Genomic DNA, 10,954 nt, shown 5'->3' on the forward strand with positions numbered 1-10,954 from the left:
TCATGCACGGTGAATGAGAAGGTGGGAGAAAAAATGAGATAGATTGAAAGAGAAAGAGAGTATTCGTTTAGTAGTTAGATATAAGAACTTTAGAAGGCAATACTGTCGCTTAACGTCTTGTGCAGTAGGTAAAAGCAGATTTTTTTTGTGTACTTTGTAAGCATTTTTTTTAATGTTGAAAAGGTAGTTAGTACTCATGTATAACCCAGCAAACTTAGAATGAAATTAGAGCAGTTAACTACAGTAACAATAGCAGCTAAAAAAAATTAACAAAAACGTAGTCAAAAAGTACAATTTTGCTCTTAAGAAAGTATAGATATTTAGAAACAAAAGATACTGGCGATACTCTTAGATGAATTTCAGCGCCATGGAATTTGTAGAACGTGTAAGGTTTGTTTCATTTTCACCGAAGCACTAAGAATCTTAGTAGAAGATACATACCAGTACATGAATTGCTCATTTAACCTTCGCTCGAACGGTGAAAGAAAACATCGTAAGTATACCAGTTTGCCTAAGACCCAAAACTTCGACGGCGTATGTCAAGTTTAGGCAGATTATCAGATTGACAAACGATCATGAAACAGTTACAGACAACTGAGGCTTAGACCTCAAAAGGTTATAGCACCACTGATTTATTCACATACATATCAAACAACATAGTATATAAATAGAGCGCTTGATGTTGTTAATTTTGTAAAATAAAATAAAACAAATAGAAACAATAAAAATATACATTTTATTAATAAAATTGTATAACATCTATGGTCAACTTATAAAAATTTCACTCCACCTATTATATTCACGGGACGGCCTTTGTACTTCTTGGATATCTCCTTTTCAATCTGTAAAACGAGATACTAAAGATCAGATTTCAGTTTGGGCTAGGGGTGAAGTGGTTTTCTGTTATTCGGCAAAACTAGCTGTTTCAAGTAGGCACAAAATACAGCTAAATAAATCTGTATCTGTGATGGATAACGGGAGGCTTCAAACAATATTTGCTCTATATTCGATATAAAACGATTTTGACAAATGGGCAGGAGGCTCATCTGATGTTAAGTGATGCCCATGGACACTCAATGTCAGAGAGCGCTTGCGAGCCGCAAGTGTGTTTGCCGGTCTTTTAAGAATACATACTTAGCGTTGTAAACTACGTTTAACAAATTGTAATGTGAATATTTATATAAAAAATATATCTATTAACTAAGATCTACATGAAAATAATTTAGTTTATTATGTGAATCTTGAAAACATTTCTGTAACTTCAACAATAGTTGTTGTAATATTTTATAATTATATTATTAAATACAAAATAAATATAAACATATATATAAATATTTACATTATAGTTTACGAATTTACGATCATATACCATTACCTAAGGCCTTTGCATTTTGAAAAAAGCGAATTATTCTACTAAATGCCGTCTACGCATCATCACATATCATCGCAGAACCCGCGGACATAGAAGGTTAAAGATCGCACGGTATTTCACCAGATAGACCAATCAAAAAGCCACTTTTGAATACAGACCGGAACCACCGATAACAGAGTCTAGTTCTACCATGTTCATAAAAACCTTTATACTTACGTTAGCTTGAAGCTCCACAGTTCGTTCAACTAAACGCGTCAGCAGCGGCCTCAATTCCGCCGCCCTTTCACTCGCCGCCTGTCGTCTCTCACTCTCTCTTTGCGCGAGACGCGACATCTTATCGCACATCACAAGCTTTTGCTGCAGTTGTGCGGTTAGAACGTCTACATATCTAAATAATAGACGTTGCGTAAATTCTTCGGTGTTTTTGAAGAAAATGACAAGAATATATGTTGTGATGAAATATTTAATAATTGTATTTTAAAGAATAACCGCGATAGACCTGGCAACTTGGCGCGTTACTATATTTCTACTACACTTGCACAATGTACCTAACAAATAGTTTGATTGTAAAAAAGTGTGCGAATTTATGGTAAGATTTAGTAGTTAATATATATATATAAAATTTATTTTTGTATAGTAACAGAAAACTACTGTGGACAGCAAATTTTAAACCCATTTACTTTGCTTAGTTACATAAATCTTTGTTATATTTTTCATTTAAAAAAATCGAATTCGGCATTCATAGATAAAATAAAAATAGATAAACAAATAAATTTTGACAACTGTTAAGAGCTAAAGTTATTGTGAAACAATGTTCTGTGTATTGGGCACAGAACATTGTAATGACTACTAAATGCTGTAATCTGTGTATTCTACAAACACCAGAATGTAAATTAATTAAAACGTAGTCTGTTGAACATCATACTAACTTGTTAGAATGCTTCACATTATGCAAATGTGCGATCTCCGGTGCCAATAAGGCCCTACTGGCGTCTTGTACTGTGGCCAACATAGCGGCCAGTGCGTCTGAACTCTCCGTCGGTAGCTGTTGTATGAGCGAGAAGCTCTGGCTCTCATTAGATATATTGGTCTCATGTAGACGCATTTTTAGGAATGATTCCAGCTAAAATAGTACATTTTTATGTAGTTAAATATCCCCTTTATACATGTGAGAAGGAGGGCTTAATTCCCTACAAATTAATTCTTATTTCGCTAATACAATGTAAATCAAGCCATGAAAGGTTTGAAATGGAAAATAAAGCAAAATTAAATGTAACTAACTACTAAGTAAGGAGCCTACAAGTGAGACCTGTATCTCTAAGACAATTGTAGAAAGTCAATCAAAACTAAATCTAGGTTTAAAAGCTGTCAAACCATTTCTTCTGTATCTAAAGACATTATGACTATGATATGCAAAATATGGACCTTAAAGATTAGGATTTTGTCATGCAAGGTTGTAGTATGCTTAGGCGCATTCCTGAATCTTTCCTAAACTGTGTCATATTTTTATTATCTATGCCAACATTATTATTTAGTGAATATATTTATATCCCTATAGAAATAAGCAAAATAAATTAAACACAGAAGATTACCTCCACTAGCTGATCAATTAGCTGGTTTCTTGTTTTAGGATTGTCCAACAAAGTCAGGGCTTCTGTTCCACGAGCGACACCACCTCCTAATCCATCTTCTTCAACAACTATGAAAGAATCATCTGGCAAGTTATCTGCCACAAAATCAGCTGATGTAGCCTAAAATAGTAAATTATACAAATATGTATCAGTTTTTTTTTTTTAATATTTGAAATATTAAAAAATACACTAAAATAATTATGGTAGTTAACAGGTTTAATATAAATTGTATCTTTAATTATTAAAATAACTTACTATTTCAGGTACAGTGTCAATGGTACCCCAATCAATTTCACCACCGGCATCACCATCACCAAAATCAATTTCTGCTGAAGTATCCAAGCCACCAAAATCTATGGCACCATCTTCCTGTAGATTCCAAAGTACAATGTTAAGTCACATAATATGTATACCATGTATTAGTAAATCTCACATTTTAGAGTTGAGATTATTTTTACCTAATTAGAAAATGATAATAGAACTGTTAAAAATAAATAAAAAACCATGGGAAATTTCATCAAATTCACTTCTATTATAAACAGCCTGTCTATAATACTAGGACCTGGGTTAAAACTTTTTTGTGATTTGTGTCACCCTCTAACACAGACTAGATATAAATCAGAATGACAATAGCTCACAGTTTCACACACGAATAAGTGTGATAATACCTGATCACCACCACCTTGTTGTTCTTCATTTACTTCAATATGTATTGGATCTGGTTCCACGCTTAATGGTGCTTCACCGTACATCCACTCATATACTGTAGTATTTCCATGCTCCACAACATATTGAAGCAAAGGCAACACTTCCGATGCATCATCACCCAAAATGTACTTTGTAAATGCAGAATACAAGTCTACGCTGGGACGAAGTGGCTTTAAGGAACTGCCAATCTGAAATCAGTATATTTTCTTATTATTATTAAGTTTAACAACATAGCCTTTGTTTTCATAAACATAAAAAAATGTAATAGAACATTTAGGTAGCATAAATTTAATTAAAATCCATGATAAATTTTATTGCCCTTAATAATAATACTTTCACACATAAATAAGAATATCTACGCATTTATTAATATAATACAAAAACTTACTTTATCATATATTGCTGGTAATTCCTGCAATCTTTCTACAAGTTCTTGCTTAATCTTATCACCTTTAATTCCAAGCTGCTTACATGAATTTAAGAACTCTGTTTTTGCAGATCCTTCACTTTTCAGGTAGTCATTCTTTTTCTTTTCACAATCCTAAAAAAATAACACAATAGTTATTATTTAAATGTAAGCTACACAACAACAAGCCCATAGAGTTGAAACCATCTTTATCAGAGTCTAAACCAGTTTTTATTTATATACTTACTGCTTGTATTTGTTCCTCTTTAGTGATTTGTCTTTTTAGCCCTGGTATTTCATAGCTTATATTTCTAGCTAACATTTGAGCTGCCTCAGCCAGGTATAGGTTATCACGCTCATAATTCTTCACTACATCAAGCCAATCCTTCATTCTCTGAGAGCCATACCTACCAAAAAGATTCTTGGTATCTGCTTCAGTTTCCTTTAAAATTTCAATAATTTTTTGACAGTGAAAGAAGTTAATATAACTGCCTGAAAGTAAAGCAGCTATGTCGTTGTGCACTGGCATATCTTGGATGGCATTGTTGATTTTTTCCCTTATAGGAATTATATTTTTTTGCCATTCTTTAGACACGTGTCTTCGACTAACTAGCCAGTCTTGCAGCTTTCCGATATTAATATCGATAGGAATATTGCTTTCCTGAAAATAACGTAATTATAATTATTAATAAAACTTTAGATATGTATGTTGAATAACTTAGTACGTTATAAATGATGTTAACTTACGTCCATAGTTTTCACCTTCAAGATATATGTTTATATCATTAAACAACACTATTATTTCCTTTATGAATACATATACTTTACAAACTTAAATCAATTTAATAAATTTTTCTTTACACAAAACTTTGTGACGTGTAAAATATAAATGTTTACAAGTTGCTGATTGCTCCAAATGACACTACATGATTAAAAAGTCTAGTTTGAAATTGTCAACGTCAGAATGTAATTGTAAACATAAATAATTGCGTATTCAGTATTGTACTGTTTGTTCGTTTCACTTAGCACGACGCAACTGCACTGATAAATTAACTTTTAAATCCAGTTTTAGTCTTAAAACACCGTAATCAATATTTTTTCCGATAAATAATATTACATTACACTGCTGTTAGTTTACTTTAGTCTTAGCATTTTGGCAATTAAAAGGTATAATCTAATTCTATGATTTCAGTGTCAATTGTTTCGTTCAAAGCTAAAGAAGCCGATAATTAGTTAGCTTTTGGTTAGAAATACTAACCCATAAATAATAATGCATCTTCAGTATTACAAAGGCATAATTCGATAAAATTTAAAGTTTTTGATTTGTTTCACTTCGGCTTGACTTTTGAATATTATTTTAAATATTGTTATGATTAAATTTTAGAAATGTCACTATAGGAAGCTTTAAAAATTAATGTCATATTTAATCAATTCTATTAATAAAGATTCATTTAAAAAACAATTTGAATCTCCTATAAACATATGACAAAAAGTAAAAACTCTGTGTCTGTAATACTTATACAGAATCAGTCAGGTATGATTCTTTGTAACGTCTGCAGTTTTTGGCAATAACATAAAATATTAAATTAAAGACGTACATTAACTACATTTTGTATAATAAATCTGATGAAATTATTCTTTAGAAGTCTAAACGTTGTTACAAAAATGATTGAAACGAAACTTACCCGATTATTGTCATAAAAGGGAACAAATCCTTAACGTTGCCAAATTGCTTAACGTTTAAACTTTCTAGAACTCTAGAATGTCAACTAAACTTAAATCTAGTTTCAAGAGCTGTTGTCAAACCATTTAGTGTGACTCAAGATACGAATTTAGAATATTAAACTAAATTATCTAAATATGTAACTATTACTATTAATTAGTAACTTTTATCAGTACGATCAGGGTATGCTCATTGCACGACAGCGATGTGAGAGACGCGCAAATGTGTTACCGAGTTACTTATTATAATCTTTCTTTCTCTCTCAACGCTACTCAGTAGAAAATTGTATCTTGTGTTCTTAGCATTTTGAATCTCACTTTACTAAACAGTTTAAATAAAGTAGTAAGCATAATTATTATACCTACCAATATTTTAATAACTTTTTTTTGTAATATGTAATACATACTTTACTTCAAAGTTGTTTGTTGATACTGTATAAATTTTGATCTTAATTCTACTAGTTTCAGGTTCAAAGTTTTGCTTTCTTACTGTACCTTAAGCAAGTGGTTGGTAGAATATTTTTTATATTTTAAGTTCTGAGTATTTTTTTTAGATTTTTGGTAATATTTTGGTAAAGTTATGAATCTATTGCCGAATTAGTGAGCGATATACCTATAAGTAGTTAAAATGTATAATACATACTTTGGTTGTATTATTGATTAAAAACATGTGTGTATAAAAGCGTTTCGCAATTCTTTGCGTTCACTTTATAGTAATAAAACCTGAAAAACACTGCGTGACTAACTTGATTTCGTATGATAATTAGTGTTACAAGTAAATAAACAATACAGGTCACTTACTTTCTGATAAACATGCCTTATCTACGGTTGCAGAACAGTTTGATAATTGGTAGGGAAATCACTTACAATCGTTTTGTGGATTCACTTTTCTTTTCTATTTGTGAAATAGAATGGATGATAAAGGAGAAAAAAAGTAAGTTTTATTTGGGTAGTTGGTCCGTCGTCGCTGGGTAGGTGCATTATAAAAACATAGTATATTTAATAAATTGTCCAATAGGTATGTACCTACACACAACATTAATCATAAACATAGAACAGCTCATTATTTAAAACCTAAATTGCATAGAAGCAATTGTTCTAGTATGTATGTATACTGTTGTACCTACTGGGTTTTTTAATACGTTTACCTCTAATTTTTTTAACATATCTGTGATTTTTTTTAACATACCTACTGCGGTTTTCATCATGTTCATTTCATTCATATCTAAACGTTATGTACTAAGTTCACGCAACTGATAAACGCAAGTAAAATGATTAACGGTTTCGGATGAAAAAGAAAGTTTGATTGTAGAAATTAATTGAGAACTTGACAACGACAATTTACATCAGATTTTTAAAGACGTAGGTATAAATATTTTTATTTTTTATTATTAATTTATTAAAACAACTAAGGAACTAATTTCTACAAGTATTTGTCTCGATCGCTTTTTCTGAAAGGATTCTATATTTTTCTGTTTGGTTTTCCTCTCCAAAAATCTAAGGTACAAAATATATGAATTATATTGTTTATTGATAATTATATTATTATGCTAGAAAAAAGACTGTGATATTCACATTTCGTATAGGTACGCAAGAAATGGTTGATAACTTATCAAACTACAAAGTGGAAAAAACCAATAAGTGAACAATTTATGTCATTGTTCGGAGATTTATAGTGACTATATAGAAAATTAGTTTAAATTATATTACCGGTACGAAACAAATATGTTAATTTTAGTAATGGGACTGGTTTTCAAATTTAAATAATTGAATACTAACTTGCTTATTTTTGTAGCGATTATAGTGTATCTCCAAAATATGATGAAGGTGTCATTGCTGTTGATATAACAAACAATGTTTTAGTAGATTCTGTGACAACAATGCCACAAACAGCAATTTCTTCAAACATAATAGAGTAAGTATATATTAATATTCCATTTATTAAGAGATTCTGTAGGCCTAGGCTCCCAACACATTATTAATATCTTTAATAGATGAATGAATAGAGGAGCCAGCCTATCAGCCTTGTCTAACAACTATGTAAGATTCTATAATAATTTAATCTTCTTCGGTTTCAGGGCAGAGGAAAGCAATGTTGAAGACGAAGACTCAAGTAAGTTAACATTGGCTTATGAGCGATTATATGAAATACCAAGAACTATAGTTGAAAAGTTTTCCAACTATGTCCAGTACTTGGATATCAGCCATAATAAGATTACGTAAGTTTTTTTCTATACTAAATATAATAATCAATATTCAGTTGGTAGAGATTTATTCCCAGTAAAATCTTTCACAAGTCTTGTTAGTAGTCAAATTGATTATTTAGTACTTGTTTTGATTTAATATTGGTTTCAATTTTTATTTATTGTTTCTGGAATTAGTTTTTCTAACCTATCTATCTAACCTTGTCACCTAATGGTGACACTTGAAAATATTATATAAGCTCATAAGAAATATATTTTATAGAGACTACATATTTCAGAAATTTAGAGCCCCTTGTTCACTTTAAACACCTTACATCACTGATAGCAGATGACAACCCTGTTACAGAGAATTGCTTTTTACCACCTCTACCCAAACTGGAGTTGTTATGGTAAGTTTACCAAGCTGATGCAATTTTTTTATTTTTTATTATTGGACATAAAGTACCATTAAAAAAATGTTTTTTTTTAATGATCTTAGCTAAGTATGAAATAAAATTCTAGTAATTGAAAGTCATTTTTATACATGTAAAATATTATTTTAATTATGTTTTATTCCTTAGCCAGTAACACAAGCAATCAATGAATGGTTAATATTGCTCTCTGTGCTGGTCGCTTTCTTAACTACTAAATATCAGTAAGAGAATTGATTTTATTCCAACTTTTCCCTTATAAGAAGACTGATTGAATTTTTTTGAATAGAAAAATACCTAACCCAGCAAACATTGTTTTGCCATGTATATTATTTCTAGAAAACATTTTTTTAGTTCAATAAACATAGGGGTTGATCATAAAGGGGTGAAAATTAAGGGTTGGATGTATGTTTGTTTGCTGTATTATAAAAAAAATAGAAAGAAAAAATATTGTCAAAATAATGAGGGGTGGACAACTCTTAACATTTAGAGGGGTGGACAACTCTTAACATTTAGAGGGGTATATGCATACAAAATTTCCCCAAAATCTGTTGAGCCATTTCAGAGGAGTTTATTTAAAAACACTTTGACCCGATTTTTTTAATGATTTATTTATTTATTTCCTTATATACTATTTTTACAGTAAATTAATACTAATACAATAGAAAACTAAGCTAAAAACATAATACGAACATAAAAAGTAAATACTTAAAACCTAAACCATTTTATAAATAATGCAATTCTTGTGAATTCAGCCATGCTTTGTTCATGATATCATGATAGATGATATCAGATATGAAAGAGTAAATACAACAACATACCTGTTTTGAAGCTAATCTATGTAAAAAAGGTTTATTTTCTTCCAGGCTTAATTATTGTAAAATTGCATCCCTGTACCCCTGGGTGGGGAAATTGAAGGAGTCATGTCCAAATTTACAATATCTATCACTAATGGGGAATCCCGCTGCGCCTAGTTACTTCAATGGTGGTACTTTTTATGAGTACTTGCAGTATAGGTAAGATTTTATATGAAATTTTATAAAGAGGCCTAGATTTTTTGGATTTATTATTTTCAATGTAGTTAAAAAAATCAAAGAGTATTTTATGTAAAAGCAGAAATCTTGAGTAAGCTAAGACTAAAAAATAATTTTTGAAAATTTGACCATTTGTCTCTCCATTTTGTCTATGACCTGAGGCAGTATCATTAATTCATGAGCCACACACAGCAGCCACTTTAAATCATGATATTATATAGCGGACTATGAATGCGTCAGCTCTTTGTAATATCACAAATAACCATTATCTTTCAGGCTTTTTATAATATCCCAATTTCCTTCCCTCAACCATCTTGATGACCGCAAAATTACAGAAGACCAAAAAGAGGAATCACACAGACTATACAAAAGACCACTACTTCAGAGAATAGGCCGTCCCAACGCTGGTATTTCTAACTTTATGAATAGCTCTGTGTCCTGGAGTAATGTACAGAGTAAGTTAACTTTTTTGTGGGGAAATAGACAAGGTAGAAACCTCCTAATATGATTTTTAACTATAGGCAATAATAGTAATTCTTATCCACCTATCAAATTACTAAAAACCTATAAACTACATATTAAAGTTATTCAATTTAAAAAACAAATGTATGTATTTATTGTATTTAAAGTTACTCCCTAAGGCCTCAGTTCTCACTTTAGAATGTATGATTTCTCATAAAGAGTAACATGTAAGCCATGACATTCTCATAGTCAGAGTAATTTAGTAAAAGTTAGTACTCATTGGGCGTTTTGAAGCGCGTGCTTTGGTAACGCGCGTTAGAAGGAATACGAGGTCTGATTGAAGTGCACACATGCAAACGCGAGCTTCGAGTCAAGCGCGCGTTAGTCGCGCGTTCCGCAGTCGTTAGTCGCGCGTTGGGGAGGCGTTAGCAGCGCGCTTCAAGATTCATGTTCTCATGTTTTGTTGTACATTCGGACGCGCGGTTTTGTAAATAGTAGGTTCACGAAAATAGAGAACAATAATTTTGAAACGGATTTCTTTGTCGATGAAATCTAAAAGTGACCGACTATGGGGATATTGAAAGTCACGATTATAAAAGTAAAGTTTAAGGAAAACGTAATTGAGAAGAGATTTTTGCTGAATGATGTTTATTCGAACATTTCCGAACTGATCCAGATGTATACAGTATAGTCGCCTTTCTAATGCTCTTCGAGCGTCTGCAATACGAATACAAAACGCGTGTCTGTACGCAGACGCAACGCCGGGCGCCCAATGTGTACGCGCTCTTTGAACTATGGCATGTCAATACGTTTTTGACGTGAGCTTATCTCCCTGCATGTTTCCCGAATTTAATATAAAGATAAAATCAGATATAAAGACATCGAAGGAACTACTCATATTTGTTCGTAAAAACCGATGACGTTATTAAGAGCCTAATACAATAGAATTCTGCCGGGTCTTTTGATTTTGGTCAATATTATACCGGTATGTTTATTTATTTATTT

The 10,954-nt window shown here is 31.3% G+C and overlaps 2 protein-coding genes across 4 annotated transcripts; one reads left to right on the forward strand and one right to left on the reverse strand.

Annotated features, from left to right (window-relative positions):
* Nucleotides 1-717: 717 nt before the first annotated feature.
* Nucleotides 718-5,040, reverse strand: LOC110998900 (CDK5 regulatory subunit-associated protein 3). The gene is made up of 9 exons (XM_022267711.2): nt 4,865-5,040; nt 4,365-4,778; nt 4,100-4,252; nt 3,672-3,899; nt 3,259-3,372; nt 2,965-3,123; nt 2,302-2,495; nt 1,589-1,760; nt 718-842 (listed from the first exon to the last, which is right to left on the reverse strand). The coding sequence occupies exons 1-9, from the start codon at nt 4,868-4,870 to the stop codon at nt 771-773; spliced, it is 1,512 nt and encodes a 503-aa protein (XP_022123403.2). The 5' UTR covers nt 4,871-5,040; the 3' UTR covers nt 718-770.
* A 1,488-nt stretch (nt 5,041-6,528) lies between these two features.
* On the forward strand, nt 6,529-10,954 carry LOC110998901 (leucine-rich melanocyte differentiation-associated protein). Of its 3 annotated transcripts, XM_022267713.2 has the most exons (7): nt 7,229-7,341; nt 7,426-7,551; nt 7,635-7,754; nt 7,918-8,058; nt 8,322-8,432; nt 9,320-9,469; nt 9,764-10,954. In XM_022267713.2, exons 3-7 carry the CDS (start codon nt 7,720-7,722, stop codon nt 9,993-9,995), a joined length of 669 nt encoding a protein of 222 aa, XP_022123405.2. In that variant the 5' UTR covers nt 7,229-7,341; nt 7,426-7,551; nt 7,635-7,719; the 3' UTR covers nt 9,996-10,954. The 3 variants fall into 3 exon arrangements, with proteins under 3 accessions (XP_022123404.2, XP_022123407.2, XP_022123405.2); XM_022267712.2 differs by lacking the exons at nt 7,229-7,341; nt 7,426-7,551 and adding an exon at nt 6,529-6,773; XM_022267715.2 differs by lacking the exons at nt 7,229-7,341; nt 7,426-7,551 and adding an exon at nt 6,906-7,205.

The sequence above is a fragment of the Pieris rapae genome, chromosome 8, assembly GCF_905147795.1.
Source record: "Pieris rapae chromosome 8, ilPieRapa1.1, whole genome shotgun sequence".
Classification (NCBI taxonomy): domain Eukaryota; kingdom Metazoa; phylum Arthropoda; class Insecta; order Lepidoptera; family Pieridae; genus Pieris; species Pieris rapae.

Excerpts from the sequence above, each read along its gene's own strand:
- LOC110998900 (XM_022267711.2), bottom strand. Across the intron at positions 2,496-2,964 it reads TAATTGATCAGCTAGTGGAG|CTGGAATCATTCCTAAAAAT; the intron begins GTAATCTTCTGT and ends GTACTATTTTAG. Across the intron at positions 843-1,588 it reads CTGTGGAGCTTCAAGCTAAC|ATTGAAAAGGAGATATCCAA; the intron begins GTAAGTATAAAG and ends CTCGTTTTACAG.
- LOC110998901 (XM_022267712.2), top strand. The coding sequence starts at position 6,751 with ATGGATGATAAAGGAGAAAAAAA. Across the intron at positions 6,774-7,634 it reads GATGATAAAGGAGAAAAAAA|CGATTATAGTGTATCTCCAA; the intron begins GTAAGTTTTATT and ends TTATTTTTGTAG. Across the intron at positions 9,470-9,763 it reads TATGAGTACTTGCAGTATAG|GCTTTTTATAATATCCCAAT; the intron begins GTAAGATTTTAT and ends ATTATCTTTCAG.